The 22,305-nt window shown below is 38.7% G+C and overlaps 2 protein-coding genes across 8 annotated transcripts; both read right to left on the bottom strand.

Annotated features, from left to right (window-relative positions):
* Positions 1–506: 506 nt before the first annotated feature.
* SNRPN (small nuclear ribonucleoprotein polypeptide N) lies at positions 507–11,989 on the bottom strand. Of its 2 annotated transcripts, none has more exons than XM_033852054.2 (8): positions 11,934–11,989; positions 6,265–6,322; positions 4,832–4,983; positions 2,448–2,559; positions 1,843–1,995; positions 1,260–1,398; positions 780–905; positions 507–674 (listed from the first exon to the last, which is right to left on the bottom strand). In XM_033852054.2, the coding sequence occupies exons 2-8, from the start codon at positions 6,265–6,267 to the stop codon at positions 637–639; spliced, it is 723 nt and encodes a 240-aa protein (XP_033707945.1). In that variant the 5' UTR covers positions 6,268–6,322; positions 11,934–11,989; the 3' UTR covers positions 507–636. The 2 variants fall into 2 exon arrangements, with proteins under 2 accessions (XP_033707945.1, XP_073657428.1); XM_073801327.1 differs by having other exon boundaries at positions 6,265–6,333; positions 11,934–11,981.
* Positions 6,266–20,081, bottom strand: SNURF (SNRPN upstream open reading frame). 6 transcript variants are annotated; one of them, XM_019945901.3, is made up of 4 exons: positions 19,945–20,081; positions 15,250–15,345; positions 11,970–12,098; positions 6,266–6,410 (listed from the first exon to the last, which is right to left on the bottom strand). In XM_019945901.3, exons 1-3 carry the CDS (start codon positions 19,956–19,958, stop codon positions 11,990–11,992), a joined length of 219 nt encoding a protein of 72 aa, XP_019801460.1. In that variant the 5' UTR covers positions 19,959–20,081; the 3' UTR covers positions 6,266–6,410; positions 11,970–11,989. The 6 variants fall into 6 exon arrangements, 5 of the variants coding, with proteins under 5 accessions (XP_019801460.1, XP_019801462.1, XP_019801461.1 ...); XM_019945903.3 differs by having other exon boundaries at positions 6,272–6,322; XM_019945902.3 differs by having other exon boundaries at positions 6,274–6,333.
* Between the last annotated feature and the right edge of the window lie 2,224 nt (positions 20,082–22,305).

Here is a 22,305-nt window from a genome sequence, read left to right as displayed (position 1 = left end):
TGATTACTCCAGGATAGTGTCATCTCTCTGACCGCACAGGCACAGGGCACAGTAAAAAGCTCATCAACTGAGGTAAACTTTCAAGCAAAAGGAGTACCCTCCTATTCCAAATGCTTTGATTGAATGAACAAAGTCTAATTCAACACCACAGTTTCCTTCTATAGATGGCCTTACAAGGCCTTTCATCACATCCCTACTTTCCTTCAAGTATGTATGGCATAGTAAAGTAGAGAGGGCTATGTGTGAATCTTACATGAACCACTTAACCCCCTGGATCCTTACGTGTAAAGGTTATTACCTGACACCAGTCAGTGCACAAAGTCAAAGTTATGAAGCTGAAAAAAGTATCACGACCATTTTATCATAAGAATTAAAGAGAAAATTATTTAAAGGAGTTGGTTAACAGGATTTACCTAATCCAAAATAACTTCAAGACCAGAAAAATCCCAGTCTTCACCCTGACCTCAAAAATAAGAACAAAAGGCAAAAAAACGTACAACAGTAGCTCACAGTTTAATTTATGTATTTATTAGCTAATATTAATGCAGCAGAGAAGACAAAAGCTCACAAACACTCCACACATTTCACAAGACACATTGCAGGAAAGAAAAGTGACTAAGAAGGATCAATAGTATCCTAGGGTCTTGGTGGACGCATTCCTGGGGGAGGTGGACCTTGAAAAGAAAAAGCAAAATTCCATGAGATCATAAAATAATAGAAAAACATATAAATATTCAGGGGCCTGGATAGCACCACTGAGAATATGAATACCCACTAACCTCTTATTCCTGGTGGAGGGGGTCTCATTCCTGGAGGGGGCATGCCTATTGGCGTCCCTCGAGTAGGAGGAAGCCCAATTGGTGGGCCCATGGGTGGTCTCATACCAGGTGGAGGAGCCATAATTCCTAGAATGAAAAATGGCAGAAATAAAGGCCTCATAAATCAGCTAAGATGGGAGCATTAAACACAAGATAATATTTAAAGAAATAAGCCTGGTACTAAGTAGAGTTGAACAATTTCTCCTTGACCACTGCCATGCTGGCCATCCCAATCCAAAAGAGTTCATAGCCTTTCATTTAAAATCAGTTTCCAAAAGTGGAAAACATATTCCAAGTTCCTAGTTAGGTAGTTAGGCTGGGCCTTAATTCAGTATCTTCTTATTTTTCATCATCACTCCTCAAGATGATACAATTTTTTCACAGATCCACACCTATATCTAAGAATCAAATTCTTTTAGTTCTTGTCCATCAATTCCTTACCTGGAGGTGGAGTTGCTCGACCAACAGGTGTAGGTGCAGTCCCACGCCCTGGTGGATACTGAGTTGGGGCTCCAGCAATGCTCGCAGTAGCAGCAACTGCAGCAGCTGCGACAGTGCCTCTTCCCTGTGGGGTCATTACCTGAGAAGGAATGGTTAGAAAGACAGTAAAGGTAAGGCACTTCCTTGCATCATTCAAATACAGAAAATAAGCAGTTGATCACGGACTATTAAACAAAAAATTAAGGCAATTCTGCACTTCTCTTATTCTCATTTAAAAAAATCTTGGCACACTATCACATTCTCCTTTAAACTGAACATGCCCCCTTTTAACCTAATCAGCCCTTTTGCATTTTCTCAACTCCGGTTTATCCATCCATATTCCTCTTCACTCATCAACAGTGATGAGTTACTGTTATCATGGTGGCTTTAATCTACTGCCTTCCTAATGTACATCTGTACCTTTCTTCCCTCTACAGTATATGCTGCTTACATAGTATAGTACGTACGCTCAGCTTTTTCAGTCTCCTCAGCCTCAGGTTCTAGGCACTTTCTCCCAATAATATAAAAACTTGTGGTTCCTCACCTGTTGGGATGGCCCCCCAACACCTCGGACAGGGCCTGCTAATCCAGCAGGAGCCTGGGGAATTGGAACACCAGCTGGAACACCTCTGCCGGCTGCCCTACCAACCCCAGGGCCTCCTGCAGCTCCAGCAAGTGGTACCCGAGCAATGCCAGTCTGAAACAAAAAAATTATAGCTTGAAATCAAATGATTTATGAAAGTTATCAATAATCTTATTCCTAAAAAGCTACCCCTTTCCCACCATTTTCCCATTATTACCTATCTCATATTAGTTCTGTATTCAAAATAGCATCACCGAAGGCATCCTACAGATTAAATTGTACATTTGTCAAACTGTGAGTCCATATATTTTCACAACCTTACCAAGAGGAAATAAATCACCAACTCCTACCCTTATCTAGGTTGCAGCCAGCAGGTAGACTAACCCATCAGAAAACCCTTAATCTCCCAGAATAGACAAGCAAGAACTTACATCAAGTGCCAGGCACGTGTTACCTGACAAAGGCACACTATACTGTGCCTCTGCTGTACCCTGATTTAGCACATATTTCAAATAATGTGATGTCCTTCCACATTAATGTTCTGTCCTGTCCTACATCTTCCTTACATCTTTGGGGGGTGGTCCCTCCACAGTCATGGAAACCAAGTTCTCCCCACGCAGCAATACCAGACCCAAAACCCGCTTTTCTTCACGCTCTGGCTGCTTAGCATTCTTTGGCCTGTAAATCAGAAGAAAATTTTAGTATGATAAGTTATGGGTCACTCACTAACATTTTTATAGATAAGTATCAATGAAGACAATAATTAATGCTCAGATGCTCATGCTCAAACAGTTAATGAGTTATGACAAACAAAACTAGACTCAACTGATATATAAGGGTGAATGGCTCTTTTCCTATCATACTTCAATCTTCCAGAATGTTCCCTCAGTGTTATACTACAGCAAAACTAATTTCTTCTTTGTGAAACACAGATGCAAGTAACGCAGCTAGGACTGTTTTTTTAATAGTACTGATTGCAAAACTTGGAATTTTACTTTTTTCTTTCAGTTTTACTGAAATATAATTGACATACAGCACTGTGTAAGTTTAAGGTGTACAGCATAATGACTTACATACATCATGAAATGATTACCACAATACGTTTAGTGGACATCCAACACGTCTTATAGATAAAAAAGAAAAAATGTTTTTCCTTGTGATGAAAACTCTTAGGATTTACTCTCATAACCACTTTCATATATAACATACAACAGTGTTAATCATACTCATCATGTTGTACATTACATCCCTTGTACCTAATTATCTTAAAACTGGAAGTTTGTACCTTTTGACCACTTTCATCCAACTCACCCTCCCCCATCCCCTACTCTGGTAGCCACAAATCTGATCTCTTTTTCTATGAGTTTGTTCTTGAAGTATAATTGACCTACAACACTATGTTAGTTTCTGATGCACAACACAGTAATTCAATATTTCTATACATTATAAAATGATCGCCACTGGCTAAGACTTTAAAGACAGGCAAAACTGAAACCTCAAGTTTTCATGTTAAGATGGGATTTAAATCATTTTTTAACTAAATACGTAAATACTGACGACAGACAACTGAAATAAAGGATGGGAACAGCAAGAGGCAATGACGCCATACCAAAAAGTTTTTAATAACAGACACCTGTTTATTCCTGGACTTACCACATACTATATAACCATGGGAAATTTTTTTGAAAACTTTCTTCTAATCTCTGTGATTCTAATTTCTTCATCTGTCAGCAGCAAAAATCATACATGCATGAGGCTTATACCACATACTACAGGTAATGCATTATTTAGGAGAGATTATTCCTGTAACTTACTGAAGAGTGAAACAGAAATTAAGAATATACCTAAAGCATTCATCAAATGTCTGTAGTATTCATCAACACTGTATTTTTAAAAATTCTTTTCAGTAAAAAGGCAGATTATTTAAACAAAAAATTAACATTGAAGCATTCACCATTCTAGAATTTCTGAAATAATCCAACTTTGTATGCAGGAAGACGACTAAGAATGAATAAAAAGGGAAGGACAGGAATATGTTACTAATTCTATTCAGATTTGAGAAGAACAGACTTATAGCAGTCAGGCAAAGGTCATCATCACCTTTCTCTTCATATCTGAAATCCCTAAATGAAGTGGTCAAATTAAATTTTTGGACAGTATATCGTTAACTGTGGAAACAGAAGAAATAAAGCCAATGGTCAAGGGTGATGCCTTGTAAATTCTGCCAAGAGCCTGAAACAAAGCCATCTTGAACATCTGGAGATATTACAAGCACTGACCCAAATACTCTGAATGAAAAGTCAACTGAATGGAAGTAGAATGTCCCTGGGATCTAGCAAGTGGCATGCTCTTATAGTTAAAGGAAGCTCCCCAATCACAGGTGCAAAGAGGGTGACCTCCTATGGTAAGGCACAAACATACAGACATTATTTCTGAAGAAACAGCATGGGCAAACCACAAAGATAAATAAGCAAGGGGATTAGGGATTGAGACCAAATCAACACTGACCATGAGGACTCAGACAAAACAAGGGGCATGCAAAGAGGCTGGCCAAACAATTGCTAGACACAGCCTGAATTATTCTATTCACATCTCAACTCCTCAACCATGAAGAGTAATTGTTATTCTTAAGATTCCCTCAATCTTGTTGAGGGAATGTTGCAGATTAATGTTACTGATCATTTCTCAATTTTCTAAATAAATATAACTTGTTATTTTGATCATACCATACAGTCTTATTCCCAGTTTAGTTCATAATTGTATTTCCAAAATTAAAACAGTAGTATGGATACAGCTGACTCTTAACACTGGGAGATTCATCCAATTCAGAGATGAGGCCAGGATATTAGACAAGAGACCAGTCCTGCCTTTACCCTACCTCCTTCAGTTACCCTCCCTACTGTTCAGCTTCTCCCTCAGTATCCCACTGCCCAAACCCAAATGGCCTTACTTGATCTTCCTGAACTCATCACAATCACAGAGGATCAAGTTCATATGTTTGTCAAAGGCCTTAAAGGTGCCAATGAAGATCCGGCCATCTTGCAAGATACATCTCATCCTATAGTCAATGTGCTGCAGCATCTTGCTGCTCTTTCCCACAGTCTGGAAGGAGTAAGAGAAGAGTTAGTCATCAGCTTGTCTGCAGCTACTTTCTAACCCTTTCCTGTTTCTTCCCCACTCCTATAACAATCCAAACCTGGCTTTCTTAACAAAAATATCATGCCTCCATTTCTTTTCTCCATACCTTTAAGATACTAGACCAAATTTGGACCCAGGACCATTTATACTCCCCTATGGAACGCTCTGCTTCTCAGAATCCCTCCCTATGCAGTCTTCCAGTACCCTAAATATATTTCCTCCCCAAGAGACTCCCAAACCCAGCTCTCCCTTCTAGTATTCCATCATTTTAATCCCTGTCCTTTCCCAAATTCTAATCCCAAGCTCCACCCTCATACAGAATACTTTACGCTGTTAGCTATTTCTTTTCCTCTAGACACCTAGCCAAATGGTGGGAAACTCCTATCTCCATCAAATCTTTGCAACTCCCATCGACCCACTGCAAATACGATGTATCATTTTTCAGTTCCCTTTTAAAGATCTCTGTCCTGGTTCCACCACACCCCACGTCCCATATAATTCAGAACTTTGATCAGTGTTCCTCAAATTCTTTTTCTTTCATTTTTGTCCCACTAAGGCACCTTTTTAAAAGATTTTCATCCTAATTGCCCACTCCAATGAAACTTTAATATGCAGAAATACTGTATCTATTTACATACTGTGGCCCTTTTGAAGACCACAAACCACTGTCAAATCTAACATTCTTCCCATTCCTCAAAAACTAATTTTCAGTCCCTTTGGATATCTTTCCAGTTAAGAATATATGTTCTTGATTAGCTAAACTTAAACAGAAACACAAAGTGGATTAGGATGCTGTATTTCTCTCTACAGACAGCCTTCCTTTGTACCAATCAAGCCTCAAAGCCCCAAACCCCTCCATTTTTCTTTCCCTGTTGATTCTGCCAAGGCCTTTCCCCTGGCTGTGGTTTTGCTGGACCCTCCATTTTTAAAGTAGTCTTGTTATCTATTGAAATCTGACCTCAGAGTCCCCCATCTGCAGGACGGTCCCTTACCACTGTAATTATGACCAAAAACTCTCTTTTGTATTTCCTCACAATGCAAGATTCCTCTTAAGATGTTTCCCAAACCATTATACCACTGTAACAGGACCACAGACATAGGTCTTCACCAGTTGTTATTCCATGAATGAACCGTCATCTCTATAGATTAATTCCATATTAAGAACCCCCAAACACCCCACACTCTGGAAATTATATTGGGCATTTACATTAGCTTCTCACCCCTCTGCCCTAATATACATCTTACCATGATTGCTGCTCCACCAAATCCAATGTCCACAGGCAAGTTTCAGGATCCTTAAGACCTAAGGGAAGGCTACAGATAAAGGTATGATGCACGTTCTCCTACAAACAATGCAAGCTGGGGCGGAAGCTTCGAATAGTAGATGGAGCCTGCAGAGGAAAGCATGATCTAGCTGCACTGCAATCTACCATGTTTTAAAACAGGTAGACAATTTTGCATGAAAAGCACTATAAAAGACATTCAAAAACATCCCCTCATACTCTCATACCCACCAAGTAAACACCAAATTTCACTATTCCATCACCTTAACTTCCACATTGTACACACCCAGAGTTAACAGGTGGTTAAATTTAATTTTACACAGAAATTTTTAAACGTTTCAAAAATAAGCTTCATTTTCCATTCCCAAAATGTATTATTTTCTCTTTCCATCCTTATTTAAGGTAGTGTTTCATTCTCTGGTCACAAATTAACACCAAGTCATCTCAACTTCAACATTTTGGTATCTTTAAGTTTCTCCATCTGAGTTAGTCCAAACTTTTGCTCCTTGGCTGAACTACCTAAATGTTTTCCAACTCAGTGTTCCCTTTCCCCAAGCCAAAGTCCCTTCAAAATAAGCTAGGAAATCTCCCTTCACCAAGAAGCTAATATATTATCATATACCTGCTTAAGATGTCCTTTGTTAAAAGGGGACATAAAACTACTAAATGTTTACACGGATATACGGTCAACTTTCTTAGTAATCAAAGAAACAGGCATTAGAACAATACTCTCATTTCCCCCCAATATACTTAAGAAAATGCTTTGAATAAGTATGAGAACCAAACCTAGCCAAAACTGATAAAGGGTCTCAAACTGCTAATTATACTCATTTAAAAGGAAACACACAAATTGTTGTCTCCACTATGTCTCTATATTCAATAGAGAAAATTTCCAAACAGTAAACTGCTTAAGTACATTTAAAATCTATTTTAGGATGTGAAAATGAAATCATTTAAATAGTGGTTATGAACTATGGCAACATCAAAACAATAAAGTAAAAGAATGGTGAGGATACCATTATACATGTGGAAATATAACACTAGATTAGAAGAGATCATAATGATATAAAATAAATAATTCAGTAAGGATGGTAAAATGCAGAGGGGATGTTTCGCTATAATTACCAAAATCTGATGGCAGTTCAATACATTTTTATGAGAACTTGGGGGATATCCGGTTTTCTAATAAAATAAACTGATCATTACTCAGAATATCTCCCAAGCTTTGTTCTCCACATGTAAACCACCATGCATCCTTTGTGCAGCTTTTCCTGAAAGTCAATCCTCCCCCCAATAAATGTAGTTTCTAATCCAAATTCACATGAGAAGTTTAAGGCCTATAATTCAGATGTTCTGAATTCTGACAGGATTCTCTATAAAGCAGACGATAAATTCAGGAATACTTCGTATGTTTGAATTACTAGCAACTTCCACTTTTATGATAGCATATCTAAGATTTAAGATCTTCATCAACCTATGGAGACAGGAAGTAAATCAAGTGGTTATCTGAACTAGGGGTGGAAATGGGGAATGAATTAAATGGGCACGAGGGGATCTTACTTGGGTAATGGAAAATACTAAGAGTATATGTGGCAGTGACTGCAAAATTCTGTAAATTTACTAAAAAGCACTTGTTTATAACTGGATAAATTCTATGGTATAGGAACTATACACCAAGAAAGCTGTTTTTAAAAAGTAAACTGTCTGGACTTTCAAATAATGGTCAAAGTTCATAGTAAGATTACTTTTTACACGGCCATTGGTGCCCTCAAAGAAAAATAACACAGCTAAACGTTCAACAAGACACTACTACTGGAGCTCACTCCCTTACCAACAATGGAGACATGCAACCAGACAATGAGCCACAAGACAGTGATTATTAGGGAAAAAAAAAGATGTAGCTGGATGTAGCTTTTGAAAACTTCATTTAAAGGAAAGAAATGTAATCACAAAAAGGTTTCAGATGTAAAGATTAATATAATGGAAACTAGTATCAAATGTGCATTTAAGGTGGGAATTTGTAGTAACCTCTCCAGTAAAAGTTTAAAATTCAGAGACAGGGCTTTTACCTTCAAGTGCCAAACAGATTTTAGAGTTGAGATTTCCCAATCCGACCTGTTTCAAATGTTTTATCCCGCTTGGCCTTTCAGTAAACACATACGTCATCAGCCCTAGTTCATAGAGTTTAGCTATTAAGAGATCAACAAATGCAAACAAGATTTCCTGGTATACTGGATCAGAACAAAAAAGGAAGGCCAGTCAGGCATGTGTCTGTCCATCTAACCTGTTTGAGGTTCCAAACCCCTCCCATACCCACTATCTTGTTACCCAGTTATCAAGTATAAAAATGCATCTGGTGATTTGAGTCATGGACTAAAGAACTGGAGACCTCAGAACTGAGGATGTAATATGTATAAAATAATTTGCATAATAGGATATACATTTCACTCAGAATAGGGGTTGACTGACTAGGGAGGTTAGGAAAGGCTTCCCTTAATAAGAGGGACTTGAAATTTAGGAACACTTATCTCTCGTCCCTAAATTTAGCACACCATAATCATGAACCCTTGTAAGGGAAAGGAGATATATCACTTTGTAGAATGATCAAATGTATCTCCACAGTAGAGGAGAACAAAATGCTTTATGAGGAAGAAGACAAGAGCAGCAATATCACACTGCATTAAGGAATTAGCAGTTACGGTAAATCTCCTGATGAAAGTGCACATAAGCAAATAAATGGCCCAGAAAGCCTGACCAAAAATATCCTGGGATTCCTCAGAGGAGGAAGTTCTCAAACTTTTGAAAAGTGTGGAGTTTGAAATGATTAAACTACGTAAATATGTAAAGCTTCCTTAAATCAAAGGATATGATGGTCAGACTTGGCCAAGCAACATGTAAGAAATGAGAAGTCACAGAATAATGGTAATGTATTAGTGTTCATTCTCTTGGTTAAATAACAGACCCTTCACAGAAAAAAAAAATGCAAAAAGTCTAACATGAGAAAACACAAATAAGTGGAAATTATTAATCCACAAAGCAATGCCATTTAAACCAGAGGAAAACAATGTTTCCCTTTTTGAAACTGTTTATTTATCAAAGGGAAAAAAAAAGACAACAAAGGTGGTACTGAGAAATTATCACTCTAGTAAGTATTCTTGATGGCAAATCAACACTGCTTATGATGCTGTTAGAAAGCAACATAACAAAACATTTAAGAATCATACTAGTATTTATACCCTAAGCCCAAAATTGGATCCTTACCCTAATAAATTAAAAGTACCAAATATATCTTAAAAATATAGCACTAATATTCATAACAGCATAGCAAACTAGGGAAAAAAAACACAGGTACAAATGAAAAGTAAATCATGAATGGACCATCATTTATTCATTACAAATGATAACTGTGAGGACTATGTAATAAAATGAAGGAACATTAATGATATACATTTAAGTGGAATAGTTTAAAAGCATGATTACAATTAACTACATTTTCAAAAGAAAAGCAAAAGGGCAAAATGAAAGAAAATTCAACCTCATGCTGCTGCGGTTGAAACATGGGTATTTAAAGTCTGTGGTTTACTTTCCCATTTTTCTTGGCTATCACTCACATGATTTAGATTTTTATAATGAAAAAGAAAACATATCAATTGTTAAAATGCCTTTACCCATTTACATGTATAGTAGACTTTAGCACTAGTCTTAGACCTGACCCTTATCCCAGAAATTCATCTGGTTCTCTACCGTGGAATATTTACTTCATATACTCTCCTTCTACAACCCCTTTCCCTTCACCACACTGTATATTATCACCACTTCCCTACTGGCCCCATCTTAGTGTTTTCATCTTTGAAAGTGGTTCTCTAAGAGAGATTAGCCAACTTTTTCTTTTAAAGGGAAAGATAATAAATATTGTAGGCTTTGCCTGCCATTCAATGTGTCACAAATACTCCCATCTGCCACTGTACTGCCAATAACAGCCACAGGCCATACGTAAATAAATAGACATGGCTGTGTGTCAATAAATTTACAAAAACAGGCAATAAATGGGCCAGATACTTTACCAACTCCTGCTCTATAACAATCCTAGTACCTAGTACTGTTTAGATGAAACGAGCACTTGAAACTCAGAAAACTGGATGGTCCTACTTACAGATAATATATAATTTAAATAATACTTTACTCAGGAACTTACAAGAGTATGTAAACTGCACTGAGAAGCCAAAAAATTCTTGGTTAAAAATAGTCAATTATGCACACTTACTTATTTAAAAACGCCCTTACTCTGGGGAACAGCTGAGGACAATGATCAGATTCTACCCGCCCCCCGAAATCAATTCCACTGTCTTGCAATGAAATCCAATCAATTACTGCCGAATGCTGGGTAAAGGATTCAGCTGGGGAGGATTTTCGCTTTGCTTTAAAATTTGAAATGATGGCCATAAACAGGCCTAATTAATTTGAGTTGAGGGGTTATATTTCAAAATAGAAATAAAGAAAATCTAGAAGAAAACTCATCTATAAACCCCTTTCCTCTAGTAGTTTCTAAAAAGTATATATTAAACCCTTTGGATTGAGATCTTAATTTTTTAAAAGTCGGAAAGGAAAAATAAAGTATTAAATCAAAATTAATAGCGTTTTCCTAAAAATCTAAGCAACCAACACAAGACACACTGTAAATAAACCTACGTAACATTGAAAAATCATAGATTAATAGCTTTATTACATTGTCAGCTGATTTAAACACATTGGTAAAAAAAGGTAAGAAAAAGATAAAACAAAAAAATTAGTAAATAAGCATGGGAAATACTTAGCTTCTCATTTGCTAATGGATGTGATATGTATTTATAATTCTATAGAAACAAATTATATATAATTAACATAAACAATGAAGATGAAAGTGTAACTGGCACTATATTTTTTCATGACAACAGACTAATGTAATAATTCATAATACAATTCAGAAAATGTACCTTAATTTCAAATTCCTTGACTCAATTTATTTTTACATCTGCATATCCAAGGAAATGATCCTATCTAAAGTTTTATGCAAAGCAATTCACTGAAGCTTTATTTCAAACTACCAGCAGAAAAAAAATGAAGTCTCTCATAAAAAGAAATTATAAAACATATTAGCAGGATATTCAGCAGCTATTTATAATGAAATATTTTTCATATGTTACGGTGAAAATCAGTACAAGTTAAATATGAATAAAAAAACTACCTAGGGCTTCCCTGGTGGCGCAGTGGTTGAGAGTCCACCTGCCGATGCAGGGGACATGGGTTCGTGCCCCGGTCCGGGAAGATCCCACACGCCACAGAGCAGCTAGGCCCGTGAGCCATGGCCGCTGAGAGGCCCATGTACCACAAAAAAAAAAAAAAAAAAAAAAAAAGAACTACCTAAAAAAGCAAGGACTATACAATGTCTGAAAAGTAATACATGACAAGCATCAGGGTAAAAGCATTAAGACCCTGCTTTTACTTTTTTAAACTTTCTGCTATGTGTTTATTTGTATGAAGCCTTTAAGAAAAAAAACTTCTTTGGACATAACCCAAATAATTAAATGACCTCCAAACACCCTACTCTTTAATTAGTTCTTTATTCTTGATCATGACTGCATCAGCTCTAACCTGTTTTATTTTGTTTTCTCTCTTGGAATCAGCTACCTGGGTGTTCCAATACTTCTTTAACCACCTCTTGGTGTCTCAGCTAAGAATGCCTGTCTCAGTTCCGCCTGGAAATCCACCACAGGTACTTGCTGCTGCTGCTGAGATCGCCTTGGATACAGGTGACACCTATGACAAGAACACAATACACATAAATGAAAAGACATTTTCCTATATAGATAACAATGTGAAAGAAAACACAGAGACCCTTACATTTAAGGAGATCCTCATTTAGGGTCAGAGCATGCCATTACCTTATGAAGAAAGTATAAAACTGGAGACTCCACACAGAGTTACTGGGACTGAGGGATACTTACCCTCTTGGGGGATACTAGCAAGGAACTTAAAAAAAAAAAAAAAAAGCTCTTTTTGTTTAAAATGCCCTGTGAAAAGTACCATCAGTATAATATCCATTACTTACTTTCCAATCTGGAAACAATTCTTTAACCCCCAAGGAGGGAGGTGGGCATTTGTTAAGGCATTTCCAGTGAGACATTAAGGCTGTCATTCATGCTGACAAGTCATTACCTGAAACAAAGAACTTTCAGGGCCCAGGCTATTTAAGCTCTTAAACTATGTAAACAACCATCTGTTAGTCATCAGAGAATTCTGGAAAAAAACGCTCAATATATTCCTACCTATCAGTCATCTAGCTGTGAATCTGATCCTGAGGATAAGAGATGCAGGAGGTTACATAGTTGCTGGCTAATAATACAAGCACGGAAAAAAAAAAAAAAATCACCAGCCAATTCTGCCCTTGTTGATAAGTATATATATATGAAAATATTCAACAGCAGATGGATTTGAAAATGGGACTGTGCTAAAAGGTTTTCCGCTATTTTCTGTAGTTTTTAAATAACATTTTTAACATTCTGTTATATAATAAAGAATTAGGCTGGAGGTAACCTCTAATCCTTTGAGTTTAACAAGTGATAGCAGTATCTTTGTTATTCATGGTGGGCCTCTGGGATCACACCAAAGTTAATGCTAACTAGATGACTCAGGATTAAAGCTGGGCTTAGAGAATATCAATACTGCTTACCTGTTCCTATAATCCACTCACAAAGTGGATAAAGGTGGCTGGGGAAATTACACTATTTTCCTAACTCAAAACTCCCCTCAGCTTCTTCCCATAGTGCAGCACCCTCTAGTATTTTTACATAATATACATAACAGACATCAGGAAAATGAAGTTATTTCTTCTTCAAAAGCAACAAAATATTTCCATAGATATTGACAAACTAATGACACCTAAAGCAGTCTTTTACAAGATTAGGATATGATAATCTGTTATACTGGTCCACATTGATGCTGCACTGGATAAAGGCTCTAATAAAATATAACAAATATGATAGAACCTTCACCCACTAACAAAGATCCTCCCCCAAGAAATCCCCTCCACCCATACCTCCACCAATCTCTAAACTACCTCAAGATATTTCTAGAGACTCTGGGGAGGAAAAAATGGCACTTTTAAAAACTCTGAAGTTACAAGAGACTGAAGGGGAAAAATTACATTACTATATAAAAGAAAATAGGCAAATGCCTATTATAAAGGACAAACTATAAACTATTCACTCTTAAATATTCCTTTTCAAAGTAATTTCCAAAACGAAAATGTAACAAAGGAAAGAATAATGAACTATGAAGAATAAGTAAAATAAACATGGGAAAATGGAGAAATCTTTCGCCTCACCAATAGTTTTAAACGTGCAAATATACTGAAGTTTTTCCACATACAAAATGAACAAATAACAAAAATAAGACGCAAAATGTTATCTACTTTTTACAACAATTTCTGTAAAAAGCTTTACATTTGAAGTGAAATAAAATACAAATAAATATTAATAACTACAGCTGACCCTTGAACATGGGTTTGAATTGCGTGGGTCTACTTATATGTTGAGTTTTTTTCCAATAAATATATTGGAAAAGTTTTTGGAGACTTATGACAATTTGAAAAAACTTGCAGACAAACCACAGAGGATAAAAATATCGAAAAAAGAAAACGTTAGGTATGTCATGAATGCATAAAATATATGTAGGTATACATTTAACGTAAAAATATGTGTTAATCAACTGTTTATGTTATCAGTAAGGCTTTTGGTCAACAGCAGGCGATTAGCAGTTAAATTCGGGGGAACTCAAAAGATATATGGGGATTTTTGCCTATGTGGGGGGTTGCGCCCCAACTCCCTTGTTACTCAAGGGACAACTGCAATATTAATTTTCAGATTGACTGCTCTTACCTTCATTGTAATAACTAAGAAAAGCAAGCAACCTAAATATCCATCAGTAAGCTAATGATAAATGTAACTATGTTATTACAACACCCATACTCTGCAATTTGTAAAATAAGGTAGATTTATATGCACTGACATGGAAAGATCCCCAAGGCACATTGTTACAGAATAAATCTCATGTATGTAAACAAACAAATCACAAAGATGCCTCCCCTCACCCCATGTGTGTACGCATGAATGCATAGGAAAAAGTTTGAAACAATAGAGATCGAAGTACCTGAGGATTATATCTGGAGAGAGAAGGGGAATGGAGTAGTGGTATACTGAAGGAGGCACTCACTTTTTATCTCAAAATTATGTGTTTTAAGAAGAAATTATATTCATATATTACTAATACTTATAATTTTGAAAAATAACAGCTTTAGGAAAGAAAAATGATGTTACCCACAGATACTGTCAAGATTTGTGGTAATGACAAAATGCACGTAACTGTAGACTCAATATATACCATGTCATTAGAAATGTTAATATATTTCTAATTGAAATGTCCCTTCTAGAAATACGTATGCATATCCTAAATAAATGAAGGGAAAAAATGTATACAAGTTTTTAACTGGGTAAATGTACTAACTAAAAATAAAATTCTAAATATTGCAGAGCAAGCATGAATACATAAATTAACATCTCTTCAAAGCACAGAACATTTTGCAAGCACAGAAAAAGTGACTTAGTAACAATATAAATACAGCAGAAATAATTTTAATATAAATATGTTGAAGGATGTAGAATTTTATCAAGATACCACTCACCCACACATATATGGAAAAAAGGGAAATACTTATCACTAAAATTTTAACAAAAGTTGAGTTAAGTTAGGATGGCATGGTTAAGGATGATTTAACTGCTTTTTTGCTATATCGATATAACATGCACAAGCTTCTTTCATTAATTAAATTCATTTCAAGCCCCTGATCACAGGATACTTTGTTCCAATTTGAAAATGCCCTAAATTGGTTCTCAACGCTGACTGTACTCACTCCTGGTTGCTCAGTGAGGCTGTTCTTCTCCGTTTGACTTGGACTTCTACCTCTGGTACGTGCTGTTCTGTGGTCCGTCTCAGGTGTAAACGGTCCCTGAAGCAGAAAGAGGATTTGTTTTATCCACTTCATCAATTTTTGAAATAACCATTTCTTTAAAGGTTATAGGGACTTCCCTGGTGGTCCAGTGGTTAAGAATTTGCCTTCCAATGCAGGGGACATGGGTTCAATCCCTGGTCGGGGAACTAAGATCCCACATGCCACAGGGCAACGAAGCCCGTTCACCACAACTACTGAGCCCACGCCACAACTAGAGAGCCTGCGCACTGTGACAAAAGACGCCGCATGCCGCAATGAAGATCCCATGTGCCGCAACTAAGACCCAAGGCAGCCAAATAAATAAGTAAATAAAGATTATATTTAGAACTACATTTAGTATGATGGAGTTTTTAAACTCCATCTAATTAACCTAATTAAATCTAATTAAAACATGGTAGAGTGATGTATATCAATTATATCTCAGTAAAACTGAAAAGAAAAAAAAGTAAAATTGAAATCTTAGAATATCTTTATCCACCAATAGTCAAAATCTATCCTAAAACCACTTTCTCCCTTTAGCATCCCTTTGACGTCAGAAAACTTGGGAGAAAAACTATCTAAAAATTAAGCAAAATTGTGTATTCCTACATATATTCACACATACAGATATAAAACTATACACTTACAGAGATACATTTATATACAGGCATACTACCCATACCTACATATCCCTGAAAAATAACGTTGATTCTAAAAATGGTTTGAAAAATATTTTACTATGATAGATCATTTTGTATAGTGGAATAAAGAATAAAATTTAAATTTCAAAATGTCTAAGCAACCTCTTGTGCAAATGCTTCTTAGGATTTGCAAAATAAGAAATTTTAAAACTGTATAAAAAAAAGAAACAGCCACTGACATTATAATCTTCAGAACAGCGCACAAAATGTCTGCTCAAAGGATCTGAACATGAAATCTACTTGGGTCAACCAGATTAGAAACTACAGGAACCACTCACGAAATTGAAATTCTAAAATGTCAAATCAGAAAGGAGAGAAAGGCATTTTACACAAGTCATGCAATGTAATATATCAAAGGCAGAATTCAAAGGACACATACCAAAAGATAATTCCCTAAACCTGTGCTTTTAGAATTCATGTTTAGATTATGCAAAGTAACCAAAATAGCTTACCAATAACCCCAAATTGTTTTCTTGCTTCAAAAACGTCAATGTTCTAATCAGGCAGTAGAAAAGACCATTTTTTAAGAAATCACATATCAGATTTTTAAATGGTAAAAGTACTGAATATACTTTGCTAATCTCCTTGACCTTTGATTAGGCAATGTGACAACACCTAAAGTACCTAATGAGAAAGAAATCCATAAATAGGATTTCATCAAAAGTGAACATTTCAGAAAATTAGCACTTAAGGAAATAAAATGTTATATGTACATAATGTTAATTTTTTGCTCCAAAATCACTTTCATTAAAAAAATACTAATCTGAAAATGCACTGAAGAAAATGTGATGAGATCACACAATATTTTTCCTAACGGCCTAATATTCTATCAAATATTTAGGATGCCTTACACCTCTCCCCTCAAAAAAAACTCAATTATAAACTCAACGACTAGGACCTCAAGAATGAGAAATAAAAAAACACAAAGATAATGTGAGGTAATCCCAGTCTGTGATCTTCCAACAAACATAAGACGATCAGTGCCTCCAAAACAAACGCTATAGAATCATCAAGAATTCTGAGCCACCCAGCATTCAGGAACCAGAAAATAAACTTCTCTGCCAAACCTTTACTAGTGAAGGATGCGGCCTTAACCATCAACAACCCTTGCTCAACGTACCTTGCTTTAGAAAACAACACACAGTCCTTCGACTAAGTGTCCTTGCTCTAAACTTCAGAAAGCGTTCACACTCCCTCCCCATTCTCAAAAAGCCGTGGTACTATACCAAATATTCACAAGGCAGGAGAGAGACCTTCAAACTTCACCTCTTTCCACAGGGTCCGCCATATTGAAGTCCTGAGCCCGAGGGCATGACTACAAAATGGCGGACCAGGAATGATGCACACTCATCTTGCAAAGGGCCAAATGATCAGAAGTTCATATTTGAAGCACTATCTTCCTACAAGCAGAAAAAAGTAGGTGCAAATCATATAAGTATCGCAAAATACCAGACTCCTGCTATTTTTCAAACTACTGGAAAATAATTCCAGAACAAAGCTTCCCAGGCTTCTGAATTTGTATTTTCCTTAATTACATTCTAACTCAGCACACAACCAGGCATACTGTTTATGATGCACGAGGAAAAAAAGAAAAAAGGCAAGCACATCAAAATCCTGCAAAGAAAGTCCTTAAAAATATCCCCCCAAAAGTCAAAGTAGTGGAATACATAATACAGGAATAGTTACTTTGTTAATTATCCTTTCTCAGCAAATATTCACAGCAGCTCCAGCTTCAAAAATGATGGAACGAAACCATTAATTTAAAAATTCGATTAAGGGCAAGAATTCACTAATCCCACATACACCCACATTCTACTTTTCTCTCTCCAGTTCTCCTTGAGCAAGCACAACTCAGCCCTCAGTTCCTAGGAGCTCTGGAGGAGCTGCGACCCCCTGATTTAAGGAAAGTATCTATAAAGATGACATCACCAATGGAATATCCAGCGATTAAGAAATACGACAGACACTTAAAAGAGATGCAGTTGTGGAATCATATAACCTGGAAAGTTGAAATCAGAGGTTATAGGAACGGGAATTGTCTAAAGGGATACTGAAGCCACCTGAATGTGGCGAACAATTAAGACTGTTCACAATACAACCTAGGGAGAATCTACAAAAATGGAAAAGCTCCTGCACCGGTGATGGAGGCTGTCTTAAGTAGCACAGTAAATCCCGGAATGCCCTCACCTCTCTTGGCCTCCAGGCCCTTAAGCGTAACAGAAAACCCGGGGCACAGTGCGGCTGCCCTGCCATTCCAGGCAGGCAAAGAATGTACAAATTGCCCCCTGTATAAATCTCTGATCTCCCCACCTTCCCCACTCCACTGCGGCACTGCAAGGAAATGGTGGAACGCCAGGCAGTGGCTGAGCAAACCTGTCTCCTTCCTCCCCTCCCCCTACCCCCACTGCAGCACAGTAGGGAAGAAAACAGGGATTGGGTACACAGGTGAAGGAGGTGGCTGGCCACCCCACACAGCAAAGACTGCGCAAACCCCTTCCCCCGAAGCATGCCCCACCGCAGGGGGGAAGTGGTGTCGTCGCTGCTGCGCCTGCGCACCCTAAACCCACACCTTCCCTACTGCGGCATTAGGACGCGGCAGCCGCCCACCCAGGCCCGCCTCCTCTACCTAGCACGTCGCTTTGCAGAGGGTGCGGCTGACACCCCTGCCAGGCAGAAGTGGCACAGCTGACCCTCCCACACTGCGGCACTGGGGGGAGGGGCAGCACCCCCCCCCCACACACACACACACCCCCCTCGCGCCTGCGCAGACCCATACAGCTGCGGCAGCAGCCATCTTCGCGGAGCTGCACAATGGCAGTTACGCGACAGCGATCCCCGCGCACTCCCGGGCTGGCCTTAGAAATTCTCATTCCAAACGCAGGGAAAACCTACGCGAACGAGAGACACCCCTACATGTCACATCCCAGAACCTGGCAGGTCCCCCGCAAGATGCACTAAACAGGCTGTGGACATCATATCCCTCATCTTACACCAAACCCACAAATGTGAGAAAAATAAAGGACTTAAGTATATAAGGACCGGACATTTCTGCAGCCACCCCTTCAGCTGAGGCGCAGGGTAGGAGTTTCGCCACAGTATTCAAATTCTAAGAGCACCACTAGTCACAGAAAATTGAACGTTTTCTTTTCTTCAAACGAATGGCCTCCTCCAACTGCCCGCCCCCGCCCCTCCCCCTCAACCCCCTCTACCACTGCCCAGAGAGCGACTCCGCGAGACCCCCAGCCCTGTCACGGCCCCACCGCCACCCTGCGGCCCCCATCATCGCTGTCACCCCGCCGTCCCCACACCGTGGCAACACAGGCCACCCCGCCACACTCCTGCCGCCCCCTCCAATCACCCTCGCCACAGGCGCCGCGGTCACCCCGCCGCGCCCTCCAATCATCCCCGCCACAGCCACTGCGGACACCCCGCCACCTCCTTCATATCAGTGCCACGGGAACCACCCCAACCACCCCCTCCCACTACTGCCACACACCAGTGCCTCCGCGGACACAGCACCTGCTGCTCCCTGGCCAGTACTGCAGCCCCACTGACCCCACCCTTTGTACCCTCCCCCACTTAACACACCACAGTGGCCACCGCGATGTACCCTCGCCACCCGCGGTCACGGCCTTGGACCTCAAGGACAAAGGGCCACCCTAGAGAGGGTCTGAGGGGACGCGACAGGATGGTGCAGACGCGCCAAGACCTGACAAGACGCGGACAGAATACCCCCGAGGAGGGCCAGCCCAGCCCCAAGCCTCCAGAAGGTGCCCTATCCGGCCTCCGGACAAAGAACTTGAGGGCCCAGATCCCCAGTAAATACTGAAATATTTCTAGTTCTGGAAGCCTGGGATATCATGCAAACAAAAATGTTTCCCATGCTGCCTCTGAGGGAAGACACCACACGGCTGACCTGGCCCGCTCCATCGCGCCGCTGGCCGCTCCTCAGAACACACCGTTAGGCATCTCCGGCAGCAGCTCCACTCTACGCGGCCTTTGCCGGGGCGGCACCAAGAAATACGCCGGCTTTGCCTGCGCGTGCGCGGCAACCCCCTCACCACCGGGCCTTGGGCACGCATGCGCGTCTGTTTGCCGCAGTAGCGGTGCCGCAGCCCTGCAGGTGCCCCGGCGCCCTACCTGACAGGAAGAACTGGGGGATGGTATCTTCCGGACCCCAGGTGATCAAAGCACGGGGGCCTTAGGGGTGGGGGGAATCCAGGAGCCACCACCAGCCTGCAGTTAATGGCTCTCAGAGTCGCACTAAATGTTACAGTGGTACTTCCACCCAGGGGAGTGGGAATTGAGTATTTATTTTTTGTGAACTTTATAAAGTCCGTACCTTTTTCAGATTTCCTTAGGTTTTTCCCCAGTGTCCTTTTCCTGTTGAAAGGTAACATAAATATTATGTTCAGTAGTCATGTTTCTTTAAAACTCCTCTTGGTTGTGACGGTTTAGATTTTTTTTGGTTTTGTTTTTTAACTTTCACCATGTTTATATTTTTACAGTGATCATTAATTACTTTCACAATTAAAAATTATTAAGGTAAAACAAAATTAAACTTCACTCTAAGATCTAATGTACTTGACTGTCAGTTTCCTGACTCTTCTTCACCCTTTTCTAGCCTGCTTTTTCTGAAACGTCTGACTACTCTACTAATTTCTTGACTGCTCTACAGTATTCAGAAGCTGCCTTTGGATGCCGGGGAAGCCATGATAGGATCCCTGACCTTACAGACGATCTAGAGACAGCAGCCATTTTGGCTCACTCATTTATTGAAAGCGGATATTTTAAATCAGTTTATAGGCCTGGTGAGCATATCCTGCAATTTGGTAATGAATATACAGAAAAGGAGACTTCCCAGCAAGCTATAAGGACTGTGCAGCTAGAACCTGATGTCTCCCAACCATTCCTTTTTGTAAAAAAAAAAAAAAGTCGAGACATCCCAGTTCAAACACTCAAAGATATGAGCTTAAAGAACATAAAATCTGGACTAAAACTATTCTGTATACAACTGAAGCTGAAGTCTGCAAAAACCGATCTGAACTACATTACACCGTATTCAAAAATTAACTCAAAATGGATCAAAGACTTAAATGTAAGAGTAAAATGTTAATCTCTTAGAGGAAACATAAATGTAAATTTGTGACCTCGACTTAAGCAATGCTTTCTTAGATATGACATCAAATTTACAAGCAACCACACACAAAAAAAGATAAATTGGACTTCATCCCAAGTACATTAAAGTTTTTGCTTCAAAGATCACTATTAAGAAAATGAAAAGACAACCAGCATAATAGTAAAATATTTGCAAATCATATACTAGCTGATAAAAGAAGACTTACAATTCAACACTAAAAAGACAAAACAAAATTTTAATGGGCAAAGGATTTGAATTGGATAATTCACCCAAAACTGGCAAACAAATGGCCAATCAGCACATGAAAAGATGCTCAGCATCATCAGTCTTTAGCGAAATGCAAATGAATAGCTCCTTGAGATACTACTTCACACTCACTAGGAGGGCTATAATCAAGAAGACAATAACACATGTTAAGGAGGATGTGGAGAAATTGGAACCTTCTAACACTGCTCATAGGAATGTAAAGTAGTGTAGTTCAGGAAAAGAGTTTGGGAGTACCTAAAAATTTAACCATAAAGTTACCCTATGACCCCCCACAGTTCTACTCCTAAGTATATAACCCAAAATAAATGCATACATCTGTGCAAAAACTTGTAAATGAATTTTCATAGCAACCATGCTATAACAGTCAAAAGTGGAAACAACCGAAATGTCTATCAACTGATGAATGGATAAACAAAATATGTGGTATGGCATAAATGTACAATGGAATAGCGTTTGTCCATTAAAAGGAATGAAGTATTGATTCACGCTACAAAATGGATGAACCCTGAATATGCTAAGTGAAAGGCCATATTTTTTATGAGCCCATTAAATGAATTGTTCAAAATAGGCAAATCCATAGAGTCAGAAAGCTGATTAGCGATTGTCAGGAAATGCGAGAAGGGCAAATGGAGATTGACTGCTAATGGTTACAATGTTTCTTTACAGAATGATGAAATGTTCTGGAATTAGATAGTAGGGATGGTTGTAAAACATTGGGAATATATTAAAAAGCACTGAATTGTGCATTTTTTAAAAAGTAGGTTTTCTGGTATGTGCATTATAAATCTTTTTTTTTTTTTAATCCCAATTGAGGGACATTCTACAAAATACCTGACTAGTAATCCCCATAACTGTCAAGGGCATCAAAAA

This window comes from Tursiops truncatus, chromosome 2 (assembly GCF_011762595.2).
Source record: "Tursiops truncatus isolate mTurTru1 chromosome 2, mTurTru1.mat.Y, whole genome shotgun sequence".
NCBI lineage: Eukaryota > Metazoa > Chordata > Mammalia > Artiodactyla > Delphinidae > Tursiops > Tursiops truncatus.
This window is presented reverse-complemented; position numbering and strand designations above follow the sequence as displayed.

Excerpts from the sequence above, each read along its gene's own strand:
- SNRPN (XM_033852054.2), bottom strand. Across the intron at positions 1,996-2,447 it reads AGGGACCACCCCCCAAAGAT|ACTGGCATTGCTCGGGTACC; the intron begins GTAAGGAAGATG and ends TTTTTGTTTCAG. Across the intron at positions 675-779 it reads CCCTCCACCAGGAATAAGAG|GTCCACCTCCCCCAGGAATG; the intron begins GTTAGTGGGTAT and ends TTTCTTTTCAAG.
- SNURF (XM_019945901.3), bottom strand. Across the intron at positions 12,099-15,249 it reads GCCTCACTGAGCAACCAGGA|GTGTCACCTGTATCCAAGGC; the intron begins GTGAGTACAGTC and ends TTCTTGTCATAG.